The 25266-nt window shown below is 44.0% G+C and overlaps 1 protein-coding gene across 3 annotated transcripts in view; it reads right to left on the reverse strand.

The window, feature by feature from the left end:
• Nucleotides 1–25266, reverse strand: part of COL5A1 (collagen type V alpha 1 chain) — a 193537-nt gene that overhangs the window by 75598 nt on the left and 92673 nt on the right. For all 3 annotated transcript variants that reach the window (XM_083596243.1, XM_083596244.1, XM_083596245.1), the window contains exons 14-26: nt 22363–22419; nt 21585–21638; nt 19243–19296; nt 13505–13558; nt 11318–11371; nt 10632–10685; nt 9408–9452; nt 6907–6960; nt 5307–5351; nt 3869–3922; nt 2905–2949; nt 1887–1940; nt 231–275 (exon numbers count right to left, since the gene is read on the reverse strand). In XM_083596243.1, coding sequence (XP_083452369.1) covers nt 231–275; nt 1887–1940; nt 2905–2949; nt 3869–3922; nt 5307–5351; nt 6907–6960; nt 9408–9452; nt 10632–10685; nt 11318–11371; nt 13505–13558; nt 19243–19296; nt 21585–21638; nt 22363–22419 — 669 coding nt within the window. The remainder of the gene's footprint in view (nt 1–230; nt 276–1886; nt 1941–2904; nt 2950–3868; nt 3923–5306; nt 5352–6906; nt 6961–9407; nt 9453–10631; nt 10686–11317; nt 11372–13504; nt 13559–19242; nt 19297–21584; nt 21639–22362; nt 22420–25266) is intronic.

The following is a 25266-nucleotide window of genomic DNA, read 5'->3' on the forward strand; positions in this document are numbered from 1 at the left end:
ACTGCGGCTAGTGGCCACCAATAGCCCACTCCTCTATGAATTTGTCTGATCCTCTTTTAAAGCTATCTAGGTTGGTGGCCATCCCTGCTTCCTGTGGGAGGGAGTTCCATTCAGATATTGATCTCACTAATTATTGAATCCCAGTCTTTAAACTCCCCCTCGTACACACACGTCTAACTAAAGAACACAATTCAAGCATGCTGAAGGTTGTCCGTAGGCTAGATACGTACCTGACTTCCCTTCTCACCAGGTGGACCTTCCTTGCCAGGGTGACCCTGTTGTGAAGAAAAGTGGGGGGGGGGGATACATCAGCTGATGTATTACTACCTGAATGACCTCCTGACCCTGCATAAACCCCATAAGGTCACTTAGATCAGTGGTTCGGCCCAAATTGGCTTAGATCCGTGTTCACCAATCTTGGGTTCCCATCCATTCTTGGACTACAATTCCCAACATCCCCAGACAGCTTAGTTAATGGTCAGGGACAATGGGAATTGCAGTTCACCTACCCAATGTTGAAGAACAATGATTTAGATCTTCCAATGGAAATTGGACTCAAGGCATGGCACTCTACAGAACATTATCAGGCAGTGATGCAAAATGGGCACTTTCCACTACAGTCATACCTCGAGTTGAATGTGCTTTGGGTTCAGCGTGTTCGAGTTGCACTCCGCGACAACCCGGAAGTAACGGAACATGTTACTTCCAGGTTTCGCCGCTTGCGCATGCGCAGACGCTCAAAATGACATCACACGCATGCGTGGAAGCAGCAAAACGTGACCTGCGCATGCGCCGTTGCACCCTCACATCTTGTGTTCCATTCGGGATGCGAACAGGGCTCCAGAATGGATCCCGTTCGCATCCCAAGGTATCACTGTATTGCCAAATGTGGCCCTACAGGTCTATCTATCTGGACCCTGGGAGTCTCTCCCCAGGCAACACACCCCACTGGCCCCACTTCATACCCCAAATGTTTTTGGCTGTATGGAACATGTCTGTGAACTCTCATCATGCCTCCAGTTTAAGAGGAGTTTGTAAGTTTAGTATACATTAGCCTACTGTACAAAAATACAATTGATTGCTCCACCCACCTTTCCCCCTGGCCCTGCCCACAACTGGGATGTCACTGTCCGAAGGTCACCCAGGAGGAAATGCTGCCTGCTACAACAGAGGTGAGGATCCTCAGGCCCAGGGTGTGAATGTGGCCCTCCAGAACTCTGCATCTGGCCCTCCAAACTCTCTTGATGCCCAAACCTCTCACCAGCTCAGCTTCACACCTTCCTGGGCTGCTTCTGTCTGACTGTATCCTTGAACTGTGATAGTGCCTGCCAGGGTGGAGAGGCTCTGACTTTTACTTCTACCAGTACGTTTCCGAGCACAATTCAAAGTGTTGGTGCTGACCCAAATGCCCTAAATGGCATCGGTTCAGTATCTGAAGGAGCGTCTCCACCCCCATCGTTCTGCCCGGACGCTAAGGTCCAGTGCTGAGGGCCTTCTGGTGGTTCCCTCACTGCAAGAAGCAGAGGGCCTTCTCGGTAGTGGCGCCTGCCCTGTGGAACGCCTTCCCACCAGATGTCAAAGAGAAAAACAATTACCAGACTTTTAGAAAACATCTGGGCAGCCCTGTTTAGGGAAGATTTTAATGTTTGATGTATTTTGGTATTTTAATATTTTGTTGGAAGCCACCCAGAGTGGCTGGGGAAGCCTAGCCAGATGGGTGGGGTATAACTAATAAGTTATTATTATTACTATTATTAGTATTATTCCACTGGCATGTGGCCTCCAGAAGATCATCAACCAGGGAACGCGGCCCTCAGACTGAAAAAGGTTCCCCAGCCTTGCCCTGGGAGCAAGAAAGGTCACCAAAAATCCCCAAGAAGGCTTACCGGGGGACCGTCTGCGCCAGGCATCCCGGGAAGTCCAGGTTTCCCCAGTGGACCCTAAGGGAGAAAAAAAGGAAACAGGAAGGTGAGTCACTTCTACAACTGATGTCCACCATGGAAGCATCATCAACCTGATATGCCTTGCTGATAGTGTTCTGACTACAAAGATCCTTGACACGATTCATTGTATCTCAATTCAGTCTTATAGATTGTATTCAACACTGACTATACTCAGAGTAGACCCACGGGGGATGGGAGGGGGCAGAACCAAGTTATCTGTGATGCAATTGGTCAATTAGTTAATAATTTTTATATATTTTCTTGATTTACGGGGGCAGCTGACCCCCTGGCTGTGCCCATGCTTGACCCAGTAGCAAATGGGCAACCAGTGCAGATCTCTGAGCACAGATGCTATATGTTGACAAAGCCTCACTCCTTCAGCAATTGTGCTGCAGCATTCTGCACCTACTGCAGTTTCTGGATCAAGCACTGGATGAAGCCCCACATAGAGCGCATTGCAGTAATCCAGTCTTGAAGTAACCAATGCATGAACCAATACTGTTTGTTGAGGCTTCAGGGAATTGTAGCTCCCAGGATTCTTTTGCTGAAGCCAGGGGTCTTAAATATGCTTTACATGTGTGGTGTGGATGTGACCTCGGAGGGAAAGTTCTTTGTGTGGAGACTGATGGAACTGTAATGGTTTATTTGTATGTGCTAGAACATCACTTTGAACATGTGTTCATGAACAAAGATAGCCCAGGGCGTCCCTTTGTATATTTACCCTACAGAAGCAACCTCTCACCAGAGGCTGATTTCTGTTTTCAGTCTCTCACTCTTTGGCTAAGTTGCAACTCAAGAATACAACATACTGTTTTGGGGTTGATTCTATCAAGTCTGAACAGTCTCCAGAAATCTCAATAAGCAGATGTTGAACATGGAAACAAACACTTATTCAAAGACTGAATATGCACTCAGAGCAGCAGAGAATACTGTAAAGAGCAAGTACTTTTAATTAACATACTTTGTCTCCAGGTGGACCGATTGCACCTTGAGGACCAGGAAGACCCTAGAAAACAAAGGGATATCTCAGACACATAGGGATAGCAATATGCCCCAAGAAGCCCAAATTGTTGTATTCTGTTATTTGAAAGATATTATCTCCGAAAACGATCAGGAAATTATAACAGCAGCAAAAATTATGATCACTAAGAACTATGGAAAATGTACATCTCCTGCTGCATGTGAACAGTTTGATAACATTTGGTGTACAGTAACAATGATTAAATTAACTCATTATAAAATAGCACATGTAAATCTATTATTCTTATTTATTAAATTTGTGTACGGTCCTTCAACCAAAATCACAGGGTGGTTCACGACGTAAAAATATGAAATGAGAACACAAAATACATAATAAAAACAAACACAAAAACAAACCAATACCTCCCCATACAATATAAGACTATAGAACGTTCTGGTTAGAGGAACTTTTTCTCCTGGTGCCCAACAATATTTAATGAAGGCACCAGGCAAGCCTTCCTGGGGAGAGTATTCCACAAATGGGGAGCCACTGCAGAAAAGGCCATTTCTTGTGTTGCCACCCCCTGGACCTCTCCTGGAAGAAGCACGTGAAGAAGGGGCCCAGAGGAGATGTAGTCTTTGAGGTCCTTGGCCATCTAAGGCTTTATAGGTCAGTACCAGCACTTTGAAATGTGTCTTTCTTATTCCTACCTAGAGATACCAGGGACTGACCGTGGGATCGCCTGCCTGCAACCAAGGTGTCCTATCACTGAGCTTTGTTGCTTCCCTAAACGCAGCAGTTTCCTGACATAGCAATTAAACCACATTAGGAAAACGAAACTCCTTTTGATCTCCATTTTCCAATCTTGCAGCAAGATGACTGACCCACAATTTTGTATCATGCACTTCAATCTAATGGAGACAAAGGTTTTTCTTTTCACTTGGCTCAAAAAGCATTCTCTTACCTGAGCACCTGGAGTTCCTTGTTGACCTGGGGGTCCTGGCTCACCTTGAGGACCCTGAAGAAGAAGAAGACCAAATTTAAAATCCATATGCCCAGAAAACATTGTGCATTTCATTAATTTCAGACAAACCCAAAAGCAATTACAACAAAGACAGAGGATTGTAGAGGATTGTTACAATTGTACAAATGGAAAGGATCATTTTGAGGTTAAATTAGGTCCCTAAGAACATAAGATCAAGCTAATGGCCCATCTAGTGCAGCCTCCTGTCCTCACAGTGGTCAACCAGATGCCCCAATGGGAAGCCCCCAAGCAGGATATGAGCAGAACAGCAACTCTGCTCACTTGTGATTCATAGAATCATAGATGGAACCATAGAACTGTAGAGTTAGAAGGGCTCAAAATGTCATTTAGCTCAAGCCCCCACAATGCAGGAATCACATGCAGGATTCCCAACTACTGGTATTCAGAACCATTACTGCCTCTGACTGTGGAGGTGGAACGTAACCTTAATGGTTAGCAGCCACCACAAATTTGTCCAATACCCTCTTAAAGCCATCCAAGTAGGGTTTGTACTTAGCTGCAAACTCAGCTGAGATTCTTCTCTGCTCCTAATGAAAGGGGTTGATTACAACATCACACAAGAACATCAGGATTAGTCCAGAGGGGCCCCATCTCATCCAGCACCCTGTCCTCACAGTGACCAGCCTGGTGCTCATTATGGGAAACCTGCAAGCAGGACCCATGCACAAGACCCCTCTTCCCTCCTGCACTTTCCTGTAACTGGTGTTCAGAAGCCCTGCAGCCTCCAGCTGGGGAGGCAGAGCATAGGCATCCTGGTTAGTTACCATTGATAGCCTTGTTCTCCTCCATGAACATGTCTCATCCTCTTTTAAAGCCATCCAAGCTAGTGGCCATCACTGCCTCCTTTGGGAGTGAGTTCCATAGTTTTAACTGCACTGCATGAAGAAGGGTTTTCTATTAACAGTCCTGAATCCTCCAATGTTAAGTTCATTAGATGGCCACAAATTCTAGTGTTAGAGTTCCTTCTCGGTGCCCTACTGTATGGGATGAATAAGTCGTACATACAACCCAGCACACTGACAAATGCTATGTGTATCAGAGAGAATGAGAGGGGGGAGGGAGGAAGAAGGAGCGAGAGAGACTGGCATTTGGTGTAAGGCTGTTTTGATGCCCATAAATTACCCCAGTGTGTTAGTTGATATATTGCCCGCACAAAGGGAAGGGATGTGCAACACTACTGGAAAATCAATTTCAAATTAAAAATTAATTAGCAACCATTTCCTTCCAGAAAACAGCACCTTGAACATTCACCGGCTGTGAAACGAACACAGCTCAGGAAAGCAATTAGTAAATGTAATTTACACAACACATACACACGAAACCTGGATAGTTAAACAGAGTGGAGGAAAGAACTTACCACACTCCCTTTGGGACCCGTCTGCCCATCCATGCCAGCTATGCCCTGGGAGGAAATTTAATATAGGTAATCAAGGCAAAGTGAGACGTTTTCAGCATCTTCTGAGAAAATCAAACAGAAGCAAGAAGCTCCAGAACTGATCCAGCTTCCTAACTGGCTAATATTCCCAAAATGCAGGGCATAAATGTATGGGGAAATATTGACCCACTGGATATTGCTGAACTACAACTCCCATAATTGACCATGCTTGCTAGGGGCTAATAGGAGTTGTACGCTGGCAACATCTGGAGGGTCAAAGGTTCCTCATTCCTGCTGTAACAGAACTGCCAGTGTGTCATGATCAGCTCTAGCTACAGACGAGGTGTGTAGAATCATAGAATTGCAGAGTTGGGAAGAACGCCATTGGTCATCTAGTCCAAACTCCTGCAATGAAGGAATCACAGCTGAAGAATCCCTGACAGATGGCTATCCAACCTCTGCTTAAAAACTTCCAACCGAGGAGACTCCACAACACCTTGGATCAGTGAGGCTGGTTCTCAAGGGGACAGAAGGTGAGAAGACCAAGAGTGGGAGGAGCTACAGCAAATGAGAGCCAGAGCCAGAAACAATGACAGCCAGAGCCACACATTCTATAAGAAGGAAAGTGGGTGGAGGCTGGCCAAACTCAGAGCAAGAATGGTGGGGCAGTGTCCCATTTTGCCCTAATCAATCAGCCTCCAAGATGTTGGACGCCATCTCTCTGCAGGGATCACTGCACTCTCTCCTTCCAATCAACAGGCACAGGGGCAGGAATGGCCCCCTTGGAGAGCTTGCAAATGTAGGAAGATAGTGGTAGTCACTATTGCTCCAATAATTGTGTCATTTTCTGCAACGTTTTATTGACATTTCCCTTCCATTGAAATTCATCACATGATTTATCACATACGTTTCAGCAACAGAGGACTGAGGGACATACAATATAGGTTAAGGTTACCAGATTTTTTTCAATGACTCTGGGGCCACTTTTCAACTTCCTGCTAAATAGATGGATTTTGTCAGGGGACTGATTTGTAAATCTAGGGACTGTCCCTGGGAAACGGGGACGTCTGGTAATCTTAGTATAGGTTTCAGAGGAAGTGGAACTGTAGTGGAACAAAAACAGCATGACCAACACAGAAAGGGGTTGGAAACTGCTGCCTGCTCACATCCCTAGCAGCAAATCTGTAGGGTGTCTAGCTCAGAATTATCTACACTGACTGGCAGCAGCACCATTTCAGGTTTTCAGGCAAGGAGTCTTTCCCAACCCCACCTGAAGGTGCCTCTAGGAATTGAACCTGGCTCCTTCTGCATGCAAAGCAACTGTCTGACCACTGACATATGCCCCTTCTCCCATTTTTATTTCCCATAAGCTCCCCAGGGACAATGCGACATCATTGCACTATTGCTCTTCTCAGATTACTTAAATCCCCTCCATTACAACATTATAACATCTGATAGGACAGAAACAGGGGAGCATTTTTTATATATTTTTTTTGCTATCTCAGCTAAGATGACTCTTTTGTAAGATGAGGACGTGCTCCAAAGCCAGGGGGAGAAGACATTAAAAATTAATGCTACTCACTGGAGGTCCTGGGGGTCCTGGAGGTCCCTTGGGTCCCAGCAAACCACGGGGTCCCTATAAGAGGAAGCAAATAAGAGTTTGAACATGTCCATTAGGGTGAGATGGAGATCACGTTCTATATTCGACTTCTGATCCATTTCTCTGAGTGCTGTCACTTTTGTAGCTGAAAAACATTTCACCCATGCATGGAGTGAAATAGCAGGAGTCTCAGGGCGATCCTGAGGTTTGCCAGAGTGTAAACAAACAAACAAACAAACAAACAAACAAAGTGGGACTTTCATCCAACAGCCAAACAAGGACTGTTCAGTGCCTACCAAAGATGTTGGAGAATTCTGTCAGAAATGGGAACAGAAATTGCCCCCCAATCTGCATGTTCATCTGAAGTCAGGAATGGAAATCATGCAAGTGAAAATAAGCAGCATTGTTGTTTGTGTTTTTAAAGTTGCATAAATATAATTACATTATTCTCTGCATTGGTTTTGAAATTTCTGTTTCTATTGAAATTGATTGCATGTGATTTATTGATAAATTGTTCGCATTTCTATCCCACCTTTTCCTCAAAGGAAATAATGGACAGGACTTACATCCATTAATTTCAGCAGGTAAACTCTGAGTAGAACTCAGTTGGTTACTATTTATTTATTGTTTTATTTATTGCATTTGCATTCCACCTTTTTCTCTAAGAAGCACCTAGTTGCACACATTGTCCCCCCCCTCATTTAATCCACACATGCCCATTTATTTTCCAGTGCGTCTGCTCTAAGTAGGATGAGCATTTGGAGGACAACCCGTTACCTCCAGTGCCAAAGCCTGTGCAGAAACTATAATCACAGGGAGTTCCTTAGCTGCAGCCCAGTCAAACACTATGTGGTTTTGTGGGTCCACAAAAAGCAACAACCCTGTGAGGTAGGCTAGGCTGAGAAGCAATGACTGGCCCAAAGTCAGCACCCAGTGAGTTTCATGGCTCAGGTCCAAGTCTGACACTCTAACTAGACCACATTGTCTGTCTTTGTCTCTCTGGTTGCATTTATTTTTATTCTATAAAATTGTAATCAAGTACTACTCAGAGTAAACCCACTGAAATCCATAGATCTGATTTAGTAATGTCCACTATTTCCCAATAGGGCTACTCTAAGTAGGACTAGCATTTTGAGACAATCCATCATGTCCCTGTGGCTAAAGAGGGATCCAGGGCCTGTGTGGAGTTAGCTGCATCCCAGTCTCATACTGTGAAGTTGTTATCATTATTTATCGCATTTATATCCCACTTTTTCTCCAAGAAGCTCAAGGTGGTGTGTACACACTTCCCCTGCTCTGTTTTATCCTCACAACCACCCTATGAGGTAGGTTAGACTGAGAGGCAGTTACATTGAGAGCATCAGGCTCCACCTGTCCCTCCCTCATCACCATCCTCCTCCTTCTTCCCCCAGCCATGAATGATCCAGAAAAGTGCCCTGGCTATTTATACTCATCTAAATGCCTTCCTAATTACTGTCAGTACCTGCTGGATTTTAAAGCAGTTTTTAAAGGCAGGTAAACAGCCTAGAAGTTGTTGCTTAGAAAAGTATGTTGAAGAAAACAGGAAGGATGACGTCACCTCGGCAGATCTTAACCAGCCACCTCACCTCATCCAGATATGATGGAGCTTTTTGATATTCATATCTCTCCTCCCCACGCCCACCCCACTACAAAAATCACACACACTTTTTTGCTCCTTGCCTCAAATGAAGAGTTCCTAACATTTTTGACAAAGGCTGTCATATTGGTAAGCTCAGTTTTTGCAACAGCAGCAATCTTTTAAAATGTTTTCAAAACTCCATTGACAGCTTTCTGTTAGAGCTGAGGAAAAAAACTGGAGAGTCGTGCATCTGTCACTCAGATTTATTGACAGCTTCTGTAATTTATCTATGTATTATTTTGTTATGTGAGTATCCCCCTCTTTTCTACAAAAAGCTCAAGGTGGTGTCCATGGTTCCTGCCCCATATTTTCATTTTCACGACAACCCTGGGAGGTAGGTCAGGCCGAGAGACTGTGACTGGCCCAAGGTCACCAAACGGCTGAGTGGGGAATTTGAATCTGGCTCTCCCAAGTACTAGTCCAACTGGTTTGAATAGGAGATATGACCCAGGAAACACCTGGTTCTAGTGTCATTTGTGCCATGAACTCATCAACTGGGCTTAAGGAAGCCTGTTCTCTCATTCAGCCTCAGTCCTCCTGTCTGCAGTATGGGGACTCGGTGGGGAGCTAGCCAAAATGGACAAAGTAAGTTGCAGAGGACCTTTTCACACATTATGTTTTAGCAAACCTGGGTTTGCCTTTGAGTATATGCTCTGCGGGGGGGAGGGGTACATCACATCTCCAACAATTCATAAGCACTCATGTGAGACACCGGGCATTATGCTATCTTAGAGAAGAATCTTTGGTGTACACCTCTAATACATAGCTAATGCAGTATATGCAGTATTTTGTTTTGTTTCTATTGCTGTGGTGAATGACTTACGGGTTCGCCAGGGAGACCTCTGGGTCCAACTTCACCATCGTCACCCTATTTGGATGCAAAGAAATGGGAAGGAAGAAGGCAAGAGAGAGAGAGATCAGATATGGGCTCTACCAACTGTATCACAGGTGTTTTCATTTGTGATTAAATAATTGCACAGGGAAAACAGCTCTGTGAGAGTGATAAGGAGTAGCCCATGCATAAAGAAGACCTTGTCAACTAAGAGAATAATACAGCATGTGTAGAACTGGTGAGATCAGAGAAACTGTAAGCAATATCATCATAATCCATGCCAACATTTATGAAGATAGATTTGCTTAAACAAAGAGCGTGGGGGGAGATAATTTTGATAAATGAAGGTTAATATGTAATACAGTGGTTCCCAAAGTGCTTCTGACCCCTGGTATCACTGAATCAAGTTCATCAGCTTTGTTGAATTAATCAAACTAGTTTTAATTGGATTTCGAATAAATGGACAATTAATTGTTACTGTTTTATATTTTGTTGTGTTATTATGTTCCTTAATGGGTCCTGCAAACCACTGACCTGAATAATACTTTTTACAGCATAGGGTAGGGGGAACCACTGAAGAAATGGTTGGAACCAATGGGGGAACCATTGAAAAATAGCCAGCTAAGAGTATCAAATGATCCAAACTCAACAGGGGGGTTAAATATAGGGTCTTCCTCTCTTTCCCCCATTATACCAACAGGTCTCCATTGGACAGGAAATGAATGTAAGGATGTTCAAGAATTTAAATCTAAATAGAAATGGGAACAGAAATTGCTATTGTTCATATCTAGAATGGAAATCCATCCAGTGAATGCAACTGGTATTTGCTGTTGTTGTCCATCTGCAAACAATACGTAATTGATTACTCCTCAAATTTGCATTGAATTGAAATGAATGAGGTGTAAGAATGTAATTATAATGCAATTGCCGCAATCAATTCTGTAAGTTACGTCATTTTGCTACAGCAGGATGAAAAAAGGGCAGAAGTCAAACTGCAGTAGAATGGAAACAGAGCTGCGTGTGATGGATTCAAGGCATGACAGAAAGCGATGCCTTCTCACATTCCTAAATGCATGAAAAAGTAGTGAATGATTTGCAAGAGCTCCATTTGCGCACATGGGCTATCCCTTAGGGTTGCAGTCAGAGAGTGAGGAACAAGCACATCTGAACCTGCCTAGGTTCCTTGCAGACAAAAGAAGAGCGGAATGGACTCACCCTCTCGCCATCTTCTCCAGGGGCTCCTGGGGGTCCTGAAGGGCCTGGTTCACCCTAAGAAAAACAAAGGACAAAATCAGCCACATTCTTGAAGAACACAAGAACCTAGAAAGAGCCCTGCTGGATCAAGCCGATGGTTCATCTAGTCCAGCTTCTTCTGCTCACAATGGCCAATCAAATGCCCAGTGGGATGCAAGCAGGATCTCCCCTCCTGTGGATTCCAGCCACTGGCATTCTGTCTTTGGGGCTTGTAGCCGCTAATATTTTTTTTTATAGAAAAAATATAAAGAATTTTATTCAGTTGCCTTCCATAGCATACAGCTTTCCAGCATTATAAAATTGCAAATGGCTATATGAAATGTTATTTATCTTAATATATCCATCTTTGCAAGCAATTCCCCTTAAAACAAGGCATATTACTTTCACTAATGTGTGCATTTTTTATTCACATTTTTAATGTTTGAGAACTGCATTGCAAAATTCAGAGAAGCGTGAGTTTTGAAGGATAGGTGCATTTTGGTTTAATGCCCTGCTTTGGGCATTTTGAATTAGGTAGGTTAATGAACCAAACTGAATTCCACCCACCCCCCCATCCCAAGTTGAGGTTATCAAAACCAGCCAGCCTCTTCATGATGGCATATAAAGTAATTCAGCCAGAACAAGATATAAACCTGTAATAGACTTACCCTGTGGCCTTTCTCCCCTGGCAATCCAGCGAGACCATCGAAACCTCGGTCACCCTACAGTAAAATTTTAAGGAGAGGTAACTTTTTTAAAAACAACAACAAAATCACCTACCATTTCCTAAAAGCTGTAAGTGAATGAGCTCTCCTAGCAGCTTGTCAGATCAAGAGATGGCAAAGTTTCTTCTTGCCAAATATGCTGAGCATTCAGACAGAATACATCCAGGTTTTGTTGCCTGGTTAAATCATTGGGAGCTACCCATCCCAGAATAGATGCTGCCTACAACAGGCATGGATGGAGGATGGACATCAAGTCACACATGGCATGACTGCAATGAGCAAAGGAAGGTGGAAGGATGAGGGGAAGGTATCTCATCTCAGGGCCTCTCTTTCCACAATAGCCACAGCTTTGGAGCAACAGCTAATTCTGTGCTAAGTTAGAAGATATTTAGCACATACGGTGGTAGTCAATGAAGGCTGCATATGCACTACACATTTAGAGCAGCATCATACCACTTTAAATAGTCAGGGCTGCCCCCAAAGAATTCTGGGAGCTGTAATTTGCTAGTTTGAGAGTTGTCAGGAGGCCCCCTGTTATCCCTCAGATACAATTCCTAGAGTGGTTTAACAGTCAATCCTTCTTCACAGGGAACTGAGAATTGAAGCTCTGCTATGGGAATAGGGAATATGGGAACAGGGATGCGGGTAGCGCTGTGGGTTAAACCACAGAGCCTAGGACTTGCCGATCAGAAGGTCGGCGGTTCGAATCCCGTGATGGGGTGAGCTCCCGTTGCTTGGTCCCTGCTCCTGCCAACCTAGCAGTTCGAAAGCACATCAAAGTGCAAGTAGATAAATAGGTACCGCTTCGGCGGGAAGGTAAACGGCGTTTCCGTGCGCTGCTCTGGTTCCCCAGAAACGGCTTAGTCATGCTGGCCACATGACCCAGAAGCTGTACGCCGGCTCCCTCGGCCAATAAAGCGAGATGAGCGCCGCAACCCCAGAGTCGGTCAAGACTGGATCTAATGGTCAGGGGTCCCTTTACCTTTACCTATGGGAATAATGGTCTTCTAACAACTCTCGGCACCCTTAAGAAACTACAGTTCCCAAGATGCTTTGAAAGGAGGCACCATTCTTTTAAGTGTGGTGCTGATTTAAATATATGGTGCAGGTAGGACCTAGGTTCTACTCTGAGTAGACCCATTAAATTATTAAAATGAGTAAGTTTGGTCCATCCATTTCAATAGACCTACCCTGTGCAAAACTTTGTTGAATACCACCCACAATATTTAAGCTTTTCAAACAAGATTTATCCATAAGAGGGGTCAGGAAAATATAATAATTGGAAAATATAATAATAATAATGATGATGATGATGATGATGATGATAATAATAATAATAATAATAATAATAATAATAATAACAACAACAACAATAACAATCTGCTCTTCACCTGAAGGTCCCAAGGTGGGTTACAGCATTAAAATACAACTTTAAAAGTAATTTAAAACAACTCCCATCATGCATGAGCATTGGATGTGCCAACTAGCAATGGATGAGATATGTAGTCCAATAACATCTAGAGGGGTGCAGGTTTCCTACCCATGATCTATAAACAGGGGTGGGGAACCTCTGGGCCAGGGGCTGGATACAAGCCTGTACACAGAAAAATCTCTGTCTTTGTGGTTTAAAATTATTTAGCCACCTCTCCTCTACCCTGACCCTGAAACGTCTCCCTAATTTTCAATATTTTTCGGACCAGGCAATGGTGGCTGCACATCTCCAGGGACAAATGATTTGTGGTCCTCTTCCTTTGCAACAGTCCCTGTCTCCATCCATTTCCACCTTAAGTACCAACTTAATCAAACACTTAAACCTTCTAACATGCAGCTCACTGGCAAAATGTCTCCATATTCAAATTTCCTGTTTAGTGGCTTCTGTCCCTTTTGATGATTGCTGAGCGAACTCTGAAGGAAGTGAGGAGCAAAGGAAAAAGGGAAATTTCTTTCTAGATATATAAATTAGCACAAAGGGCAGGTGCGGCCATTAAATCTGCAGTTGCAAATCTTCAGCTTTTGGGCTGACGGGAGCACCAGGCCCCTAGGCGACAGGCTCATCCCACCCGGAATGCGATTGCTCCTTGTAAATGGCAGTATGTTTCCTAGAGTAAATGGGGATTTAAAAAAAAATACCTTTGGCCCAGTCTGGCCAGGCATCCCTCGAGCGCCATCGCTTCCAGCACGTCCCTAAAAAGAGAGGGGAAGAAATTAAGGTACAAAGCTAGGGTTACCAGACGTCCCCGTTTCCCGGGGACAGTCCCCGGATTTGTGAATAAGTCCCTGGACAAATTCCATCCCTGGAATGTCCCCGGATTTCATCTAATGTCCCTGGGAAATGCAGCAACGGCAGTCTCAGCAGCGTGGAGCAGTTAGCTCCTGACCCCAGCAACTAAGCTGTGAAGAGAGGCTTCATGCTGCCTATCAGAGCAGCCTCCCAACTCCTATTTGCATGCAAGCAGGAGGGGGTAGGGACCTCTCAGTTAGGCAACGGGAAGCCTCCTTTCCCAGCTGAGAGATCCCTGCCCCCTCCTGCATGCACGCAAGTAGGAATGGGATTGGGGCTGCTCCAATGGGAAGGGAGGCATCGCACTGCCTGAGCCTCGCCGCTGCCGCTCTCGGCTCTCCTTCTCCGCCTTCCATGCCTGACCCACCGCATACCACTTCCCCACCACCACCAAACAACCAACAACTCAGGGGCTGCCCAGGCTCATGGAGAAAGGAGATAGAAGCCTCGGAGGAAGAGGAAACATGGCGGTTGAAGTCAAGGTGGCAGCGGCCCCTCTGCCACTGCCATCACTGCAGCATCAACGTCCTGAACGTGTAATATATATGTATGTATGCATGTATTTATTTATTTAAAGTGTCCCCAGATTCATTGTGGAAAAAATCTGGTAACCTTATACAAAGCACCAACACTAGCAAGGCATCAAAGGGCACATCACTATGACTTTGATCATGGTTAGCTGAATGGCTCGGTATATGGTGCATTATTCTTATTCCAGAAGAATAAGGATGAATCAACATTACAACAGAAGGAGGTGGACTATACTTTGTTGGGAGTTTTTAAACAGAGGTTGGATGGTCATCTGTCAGGGGTGCTTCAGCTGGGATCCCTGCATTGCAGGGGGGGAGGGTTGAATGACCGTTGGGTCCCTTTCAACTCTACAATTCTATCATTCTCAATAAACTTTGATGGATTGAATTCTATCATTCTATGAACTTGGAACATGGACTCTCCTTCACTGGATGTTTTTATATTGTCCAAAAAATAATCCATCAACTTTTTCCTTGCCTCTTGAATGATTTTTTGGTCATCCAAGAGATAATCGTTAAGTCTCCATCTGAATGATCTTTCTTCATGTCCTTTAATCTCCATTTTTACTGGATTGTGGTCTGAGATTGTTCTTGGCTGAATTTCTATTTGTCGGATTCTTGGCGTTAATTCATTAGAGACCCAAATTTGATCAATTCTTGACATTGACTGATTTGGTTCCGAATAAAACGTGAACTGTTTCTCCAATGGGTGTCTAAGTCTCCAAATATCAATTAAGTTGCAATTTTTTGTCATAGTAAAGAAAGTCTTGGGTAGTTTTCCTTCCCTACTAACCTCTTTTTCTCTTAATCTGTCCATTTCCAAAGAAACTACTCCGTTCATATCACCCATAAGTATCATTTTTTGATCCATGTACTCAAACAACTTTTCTTCCAAATTTTTGTAAAAATCAGTCTTATTTCCATTAGGTGCATAGATCCCGACAATTATTAATTTTTCGCCCTGCCATTTGACCTGTATTGCGATTATTCTTCCTTCTTCGTCTTTAAAAATTTGTTGAGCTTCAATGTTTTTCTTTACATATAGTACAACCCCTCTCTTTTTTCCTTTGTCAGAGGATATGAATTCATTTCCCAATCTATTATTAATCAAAATTTTCCTGTGTTTCTTTGCCACATGTATTTCTTGAAGACAGATGATATCCAAATTTTTCTTTTTAAAATATTGTTCAATTTTATTTCGTTTTTTCCTATCGTTCATTCCATTAATATTCCAATTCCAAAGTTTAAGTGCCATCTTTTCTTCCTAATTAAAATTAATTTATTTTATTATAATCTATCCTCTTCTTGTTCTTCTCCATCTGATTCCTCATCTGTCCCTCCATTCTTTTTCTCCTTTTCTTCCGGAAACTTCATCCCCAGCGGACCAACTCCTCCTACCGCTCCTTTTTCTTCCTCTTCCTCTTCCATTAATTCCTTGTAGCGCCTCTGAAATTTACTTGTTTCCTCCGGACTTATAAGTCTATGTTTCTTGCTTTTGTAGACGAAGGAAATCCCCTGAGGGAACTCCCATTTAAATTCAATCTTATTCTTCTTGAGAATTTGGACCAATGGCTTATATGGGTCTCTTCATTTCAGCAGTCTGACTGGAATGTCTTTAAAAATTATATAATTCCCTTCAATGTTCAATCTTGTTTCTCTATTTTTTTGAAGAATTAAGTTTCTCATATTTTTATCTTTAAAAGTAATCAGACAATCTCGAGGCGCTTTCCTTGTTTTAGTTGTTCTTACTCTCATTCTGAATGCATTCTGTACTGATCTTTCAACTTCTTCCTTTTGTAGTTCCAGCCATTGTGCTATCCCTGTTACCAATTTCTCTCTAATATTTTCGCCTTGAATTTCAGGGACTGCTCTCAGCCTAAGATTCACCTCCCGTTGCCTCAATTCATTCATGGCGATTGCGTCCCATATTTCCTCCTGTGACTTATTCACTTCCGATAGTCCTGCTTTTATTTTTTCTTCTTCCCGTTTCACTTCCTTCATTTCTGCTCTTGTCTTCTTCATTCCTTCTTCCAAGGATTGTGTTCTCTTAGAGACTTCTTTAATTTGGCCTTTCAATTCTTTTACAGTTTCATCAATTTTTTGGTCCATTTTCCCAATTCTCGTGTCTACCTGTTCTATTATTGTATCCACATGCTCCAATTTATCCTCCATATTCTTCTCACTTTGTCTAATTTCCGCAAACATTTTCAATATTTCAGCCTTAAAATCTGATTCTGGTTTTGACCCTCTTCTGTCTCCTGGTGTTCCTCCCTCCCCACCCTTTTTCGGTAGATGAGGCATTCTCACAAATATCCTTCAAAACTACAGTGGTGCCCCGCAAGACGAATGCCTCGCAAGACGGAAAACCCGCTAGACGAAAGGGTTTTCCGTTTTGGAGGTGCTTCGCAAAACGCATTTCCTATGAGCTTGCTTCGCAAGACGAAAATGTCTTGCGAGTTCCTGCGGGTTTTTTCCTCCCCCCCCCCTTTTCCCCAAGCCGCTAAGCTGCTTATCAGCTGATCCGCTAAGCTGCTAAGCCGCTTAACAGCTGATCGCTAAGCCGCTAAGCCGCTTAACAGCTGATCGCTAAGCCGCTAAGCCGCTTATCAGCTGATCCGCTAAGCCTGCTAAGTCGCTAATAGCGCTAATCCACTAAGCCGCTAATGGGCTTGCTTCGCAAGACGAAAAAACCGCAAGACGAAGAGACTCGCGGAACGGATTCTTTTCGTCTTGCGAGGCACCACTGTAATTAAGAACCCACCACCACTTCAATCTTATATGGGCTCAACCCCAGTACAAGTAATCAAATTCTATAATTCATATAAGTCCCACTTTGAATCGTCTTTTTAATGCTTTCTCAAGCTAGTAAAATTTTCAGCCCAATCAGTAAATTTGAGGGAGAATAGTTAACTGGAGCCGCAAGCCTCTAAGCATATTCTTCTTGCCACCAATTAGGCTAATCCTTTTGGAAATCGTAATATTCCGTTTGTAAATCAGTATTTGTCCCAATTGTAATCCAATTATATCACGAGAAAAAAATAAAAAATGGAGGAAAAAAAATTAAAAAAAATTATTTAAGTTATAAAAATTCCCCTTTCTTCTGCCACCAATTAGGCTAATCCATATAAATTCTTATGGTCCAGTTATAATCCTGATTGAGTCAAATCCAAGTAAAGGGAACAAAGAGGAGCACGTGAAACAAGAGAAAAACAAGTTGTAATTATCCTTCTGACCACAAGGGGCCCAAAGCCTCCAAAAGTTAGGAGAGTAATATATATATATATATATATATATATATATATATCCAAATAATAGATTGTTAGTCCAATTTGCCGCTGGCTGTTAAATGTTTAATCCAAATAGTCTATAATATTCATTACAAAAAAAAAAAAAGAGAAAAGAATTTCTTTTAAAAATGCAGGAAGGCAAACAAAGGGGCAGACATCAAAGAACAATGGAGTCGAAGACTCTTCTTCTATTGCGCAGTTTTTTATAAGAGTAAAGTCGCAGTCGATTTCTCAGCTTTCCCCTTCACAATTCCAAAGAGGACGCTTGGTGTAACAGATTCAAGCCCCCTGTCTCCCCTTTTAGCTTGAATTCTTCTTGAAATATTTTTTGTATCTTCTAAAGAGTTAGTTTATAACAAGTCTAAAAGGGGAAAAGAAAGAATAGCCGCGAGCGGCAACTCACTTTCACTTTTGACAGCTTTGCTTTCCAAATGTGTATGAACTGATTGCAGATAGTAGCCGGTCTCGTAGTTACTTGTTTTTCACCCGGTACCTTTCCTTATGATTTAGGTTAATCTTTTTCATCTAATTTGGGTCCGAATTCCTTGTTATCGAGAATTAAGCGCTTCCCCTGCAAGCTCGGGGCTTCGTTTTCCGGAGTTAGCTATGGCTTCCCTTCAGCCCGCTTACCCTCCCCGCCGCTCTCTTCGCTCCTTTTGGGAGTTACCTGGCGGCCGGGTGGTCTGCGTTTCGGCTCTCCGCGGGAACCTGAGTGTCTGGACACCCTCCAGATACTACTTCTGGGGGTCACTGCGCCCTGTGACCCCCTATATCCTCCAAAAAACCCGGGATTCTCCGCTTGGGAAAAATCCCCGCTTGCGATGGAGTCGCTCTCAACCGGAAGTCTTCACTGGAGGTTTTTAAGCAGATGTCAGAATGACACCTCCCAGGGATTCCTTAGCTGTTATTTCTGCATTGCAGAGGGTTGGACAGGATGATCCTTGGGGCCCCTTCCAATTCTACAGCTCTTTGAGAGCAGGACTGAACATGGGGGACCAGCACAGCTCACAGTTCCGATCACAGAATAGGTCCATGGAACACCATTCCAAAGAGATGATAATTTCAGTATTGATGGCTTCTGCCAAGATCAGCAGTGCAAATATGTGCCCAATGGCCTCTTAATTTTTCAATTAAACACACAAGGACTGGCCACTAACTCAAATTAAGCAGAGAGAAGTCAACTGTGAGAGTCACATGTTTCTGCAGAAAGCCTTGACAAAAGGATCTGCTTCCCTCTTACATAATGCAACTCAGGAACAGCTGGAGGTGCAGATGGCGGTACCTCCACTGAACAGGAATTAGAAATGGACACCTGCGTTTTCCCAAAAGTGAATTTGCTGTGAACTTGGGGAGTCAGGAATCCCTCCCTAAAGGAAGCCAAAGGGGGTCAACAGTGCCATTGATAGCGCCCCTGCTTCTGCCCCTCTGAACTCTGTTTGCTGTTCTGGGTCCTAATTTTGGGGCTGACTGAATCTCATATCACCCTCCCAACCAACCATCTTTAGGGCTGGACAGAGGCTGGAGACCAATCCAGCAGCTGCAAAGCGGGATAATTGAAGGCCAACCAAATCCAGGCCCTGAACCGATTCAGGGGGCCTTCCACAGTCACGCAGCCAGGAGAGGTTTCCCCACAATTAAACATGCCTGCACACATCCTTCTCCCCACACTTTGCCACCAGACTGCCCTCTTTTGACAGCTCCAGATCACTCTGTGTGGACCCAATACATAAGACCATACCAAGCATGCTTTTAATCTCACTGCACACATACTCGTCGTCCTGGTTTCCCCGATGGGCCTGGAGGTCCTTGTACCCCTCGTGGTCCCTGAAACAAATGGAACAGAGCATGGGGGGAAAAGATAAGCATAGGAACACACAAAGCTGCTGTATATGGAGGCAGACCAATGATTCATCCACCATGCCAGTGAGGACTGAATTTGGGATATGCTCTACCATGTGCCCTTCTCATAAAAAATAAAGTAAGATTCTAGTCCTCACTGCTCTGAATAAAGGGATGATTTAATACATTTAGGCACCAGGCAGAAACATTCCTCTTCTCACATGCATTTGGCTAATCAAACAATCTATGGCCATTTAAACTGTGGGGTGGGTGGGTGTGTCCTTGTTGCTTGTTATTATGGTATGTATTTTGTGTTTTTATATCGTAAACTGCCCTGTAATCTTCAGACGAAGGGCAGTACAGTAGAGAGAGAGAGAGATAAAACTTTTTTCGCATTAGCCAATGGCCATAGCAACAGTAAAACATTACAATATACGCAGAAAAGGAAATTTAATATAAGAGCACAATTTAAAGTCCTGAATCAGCAGTCAGTTAGTGGCCCTTATTCTGATTGCCCCTGCTATGAACCTAGCAACCTTTGCTGTTATCTGCTCATTTTGATCTGATAGAAGAAAGGACATTGTGGCAGTGGTTGAGCGCCCTGGGATGGTTAGTACGAGTGGGGTGATGATCTCATTCCTCAGGTCTTTGTGCAGTACAGTATAGAAATTTAATAAACAATAATAAAGTTAGTAAGCTGCCTTACACCAAGTCAGATCATTGGTCCACTGAATTCAAGTATTGTCTACATTGAGTGTCAGTGGCTTTGTGTGGTTTCAGACAGGAGATGTTGGGGATTATACCAAGGGCCTTCTGCATGCCAAGCAGATGCTCTCCTGCTGAGCTATGGATATTCCCAGTTACTTGCGATAATAGGAGCAGGAACATAGGAATTTGCCTACAAAGAGACAGACCATTTGTCAACCTAGCTCAGTACTGAGGGGATTTCTGTTGATATTTTGATATGCTTTGCCATTGAATGATTGCCCCTCATCTAAAAAGGAGGTAAGGCTCCAGTCCTCATGAACCTGAGCAGATGACACGGATTGAACCTGGGACCTTCTGCATGGAAAGCCAATGCTCTGCCACTGAGCTACAGCCCTTCCCTCAAGTGAATCACAAAGGAGGGCAAAGCCTAGTGAGGGCCACTGACGCAGTCATCCTGGCTCCATGTGGTAAAGGTAAAGAGACCCCTGACCATTAGGTCCAGTCGTGGCCGACTCTGGGGTTGCGGAACTCATCTCCCTTTACTGGCCGAGGGAGCCGGCGTACAGCTTCTGGGTCATGTGGCCAGCATGACTAAGCCGCTTCTGGTGAACCAAGGCAGCGCACAGAAACGCCATTTCCCTTCCTGCCAGAGCGGTACCTATTCATCTACTTGCACTTTGACGTGCTTTCGAACTGCTAGGTTGGCAGGAGCAGGGACCGAGCAACAGGAGCTCACCCCGTCACGGGGATTTGAACCGCCGACCTTCTGATTGGCAAGTCCTGTGGTTTAACCCACAGCGCCACCCGCGTCCCTGGCTCCGTGTGGTACCTATGTGCAAAGAGCAACATCTTTGCCCTGCAAGGTGGAAAGGGATAAGCACAGTTTATCACCAGCCCCAGAGCACTTAAGCCTCCTAAAGGTATTTCATTTTGTTATATGCAGTGAGATGAAGGCATTGAACAGGCAACTCAGAAGGGAAAGTAAGAGGATAATAGCTTCCTCTAACTACTCTCTTCAAGCTCCACATTCAGATTAATTTGTAGGGACGGCCCTTTAGGGCCTATTAAGCTGCTAGGTATCCATATCCTTTCTGAGATAAATGGAGCAGCCTTTCTTAGGAGGGCAAAGTCGCACGCGCACACCTCATAGGTAAAAATGGCTCTATTGTGTATGATTTAAATTAATGGCAGAGCTTGCGAGTCAGATCTTTCCTTGTGATCCATCCTGGGAGGAGGTGAGTTAAACGTCACCTGCCTATCTGGACCTAGTCAACAGAGGCTTTTCAAAATGAGTGTGTTGATTGATTAAAGAAAGTACAATGTGGTGGATCAGTTAGAGTGCTGCACTAGGACCTAGAAGACCAGGTTTCAATTTTTTACTCCATCATGAAGCTCACTGGGTGACCTTGGGCCAGTCACTGCCTTTCAGCCTGACCTACCTCACAGGGTTGTTGTGGGGATAAAATGAAGAGCAGAAGAACTATGTAAGCCGCCTTGAGCTCCATGGAGAAAAAGGCAGGCTATAAATGCAACAAACAAACAAACAAACAAACAAACAAACCTACCTGCGGTCCCATGTCTCCTGATTCACCTTTTATGCCTCCACTGCCTGGGGGTCCCTAAGAGAAGAGGAATATTCAGAAAGAAAGGGGAAAGGAACGAACTGAAAAATTAATCAGTAAATTCTTAGCCCACCCCAACACCCCACCCCAGCCAACTCTTCTCATTCCTGGATGATGGTTACTGGTGATTTTGGCATCCTTTCCATGCCCAAATCACCAGTTTTTGCAAGCAATTTCCCACTCATAACAATGCACATCATTTGCACCAACGTGTGCATCGTAATGCGCATTTCCCTCCTGCAGCCCCATGTGTATTGTTACATGCCACTCCCAATTTCTGCTGGGTGGTAACAAGACTCCAGGAGGTTACGGATGCTTACCCAGAGTTTGTGCTTCCATTGGGAAAGCAGGACACAGGAGAGACTAGTGTCTTTAAGAAACACAGCTTGTTTTACACATATTTACACCTAGAGCCTTCAGTGGAGGCAGGTGCAGAACATTATGTCCCAAGATTGTCTCTTATTGCTCCTCTAGTAGTCTTCCCAAAGCCCCTCCCCCTCTACTCACAGCTTGTCCCAAACTCCAGCCCCCCTTTAAAATGGAGAGGTAGTTTGCTGAACCACCATTCAAAGCACCTTTACCTGCTTGCTGAAAGGTGAGCCACCAGCGCTACTTCCTCACTTTCCTGCCTGCTGCTGCAGACTGCAGCACGTGATGACAGCCTCAGGTTTTTATGTATACAGAAAGATATAAAATAGCGAGCTTTGCACTGCTTACTTACCATGGGGCCTGGCCTTCCAGTAAGACCCATTGGGCCTGCTGGTCCTCTCAGCGCCAACTGTGGGGGGGGGGGGGGAGAGAGAGAAAAGAGGGTGTGAAAATGGCACTTGCAGTTGTCACCTTGCTAGAGTTGCATGCCAACCAGAGGACATAGCTGCTCATAGTGGTGAAGCCATATGGTGCTCTCCGAATTAGGTTTACTCAGAAGTAATTCCTCTGGGTTGTTACCCAGCTAAATTCTACTCAGAGAAGAACCCCTGAAATGAATCAACCTAAGGTAGTCATTTCCATTAATTTTGAGGGGTCTACTCTGCGTAGGAAAAGCATTGGTTAGAAAACCCAGCGACTTTACTTTTCTAGACAATTTATATGCTATCCCATTACAACTGTCAGTTAAAATGATAAAATCAGAATGCAGCTGGGACTTTTTTTTTAAGCCTCAAGAAAGCACGGGGGGGGGGGGTAAACAGGGAGCCTTCAGTGTGGCAGGCCCTGCCCAATGGAACTCCCCACCAGTGGAAGTTTGGCAGAAACCAACCACACCTTCTTTTAGAACTCTTCTGAAAACTGTCTTCCATGGATGTGCCTTTGCAATTACGAATCTTTTCCTTTCATATTAACCAACCAGTATTTATGGATTTCATTATATAAATACATTATATAGTATTTTGGACACTACCTTGGTGAAAGTGTTGACGATAAATATGTGGGGGCTTCTATTTTGCTCAATCTGGAAGCTGCAGTTAGTGCAGGATACTGCAGCATGATAGCTGACAGGAGCAAGGCCTTGTCACCACGTAGCACCTGTGGTCAGAGATCTGCACTAGTTATTGATCTGCTACCGGGCCGTATTCAAGGTGTTGCCATTAGCATATAACGCCCTTAACAACTTGGGACCAAGTTATCTGAAGTGTGCATGCACACGAAAGCTCATACCAATAATAAACTTAATTGGTCTCTAAGGTGCTACTGGAGGGAATTTTTTTATTTTGATCACTTTGATCAGTGGAATTGACGCTATTACAGGGGCTGCCGCATAAATACCCTGTCTGCATTTGTATGAATTCAATATTTTAGTGCGGCGGCGCCTAGACTTTGGACCTCCCTGCCTATTGACACCAGTCTATTCAGTGGCCGCTAGAAATATTCTTGCTTAGAAAAGCCACCCCAGATGTTCAGAAAGTTGATGTGTGTTTGAATCCATATATATATATATATATATATATATATATATATATATATATATATACCTATTGTTAATTCAGCTTTTCAAAAGTCTTAAATTATTGTGGTTAACTTTTGTTAGTAAGAATTGTTATCAGTTTATCTTTTTCTAAAATCACTTTGAGATTCTTTTTACAATCGTGCGGCACATACATTTTATGGAATAAATACCGTATTTTTTGCTCTATAAGACTCACTTTTTCCCTCCTAAAAAGTAAGGGGAAATGTGTGTGCATCTTATGGAGTGAATGCAGGCTGCGCAGCTATCCCAGAAGCCAGAACAGCAAGAGGGATTGCTGCTTTTACTGCGCAGCGATCCCTCTTGCTGTTCTGGCTTCTGATATTCAAATATTTTTTTCCCTCCTCCAAAAACTAGGTGCGTCTTGTGGTCTGGTGCGTCTTATAGAGCAAAAAATACGGTAAATACGTAATAAATAGGTAAATGCCACATTTACAGGAGTAGAATCTTGGGACTAGAGAGCAGATCTAGGAATAGCAGCTCCTTGTTTGTACCCTGATGCCAGGCTTCCTGCAACCTGGTGCTCCCTATACATTTATTTGGACTACAACTCCCATCACCCCTGAATATTGATGGCAATGACCAGGGCTGATGGGACTTGGATTCCAACAACACCTACAGAGTGCCTTGTTGGGGAACGCTGCCCTCTATGAAAAGAGCAAGGATCCAGAACTTCAGAAATTGTCACAGTCTAGGGATCTTTGGTTTTTTTGTTTTTTGTTTTCAACTACTAATTAAAAAGTCATGTAGCTAGGCCAGAGTCAATAAATCTTTTGGCAGGTAATGGGCCTGTCCGCACTTTATAACGTCGCCAGGACAAATTTGTTCCATTGCAAGAATTCAATCCCTTAAAAGACCTGTAATTATCTGTGTTCTCCAGTAATTAAAATCCAACCAAGGGCTGCAATCATAATGCATTGGGGAGGGCGGGGGCGGCGGCGGAGAGAAGTGCAAGATAATTTAGTGAGCTGTGTGCTGTGAGTTTAACTAAACTGCTCCACCATTAAAAGGCCAATGGGGGGAAAGTCACTGCTTTGGTCTTAGGAAGCCAAATCCAAAGTATGGAGAAATATATATAAAGTGAAAAGCAAAGAACAATTAGCTGATATCGGTGGGATTTGAGACCTGGCTTAAATTTCATGCAGCCACACAGAACACAGAAAACTGCCTTACACTGAGTCTGAGCATTGGTCCATCTAGCTGAGTACAATCTGCACTGACTGACATTGTGTTTCCAAAGTTCTAGATAGGAGGTCTCTCCCTGCCCTACTGGAAATGCCTGGGATCAAACCTGGGACCTTCTGCATGCAAAGCTCGGGCCCTGGCACTGAGCTGTGGTCCATCCCCTAAAAAGTAAGATTCTAGTCCTCATAGTTCTGAATACAGGGGCTGAGGTAACTAGGAGGCCTTATGCAGAGTCAGACCCTTGGTCCATCTTACTCCATATTGTCAGGAAATGCCAGGAATGCTGACTGGAAATGCCTTTCTAGAGCCACAAGTAGGGGAAATTTCCAGCCCCACCTGGAGATGCCATTGGGGACTGAACCTGGGACCTTCTGCTTATAAAGCAGATGCTCTGTGCCTGAGCTATGGCCCTTTCCCTGAGCCTAGGATCTGAGCAGGCCACTTGAATGCTAAAATAGTGACTTCCAGAGCCAGACA

The sequence above is a fragment of the Podarcis filfolensis genome (assembly GCF_964270895.1).
Source record: "Podarcis filfolensis genome assembly, chromosome: Z".
In the NCBI taxonomy this organism is placed as follows: domain Eukaryota; kingdom Metazoa; phylum Chordata; class Lepidosauria; order Squamata; family Lacertidae; genus Podarcis; species Podarcis filfolensis.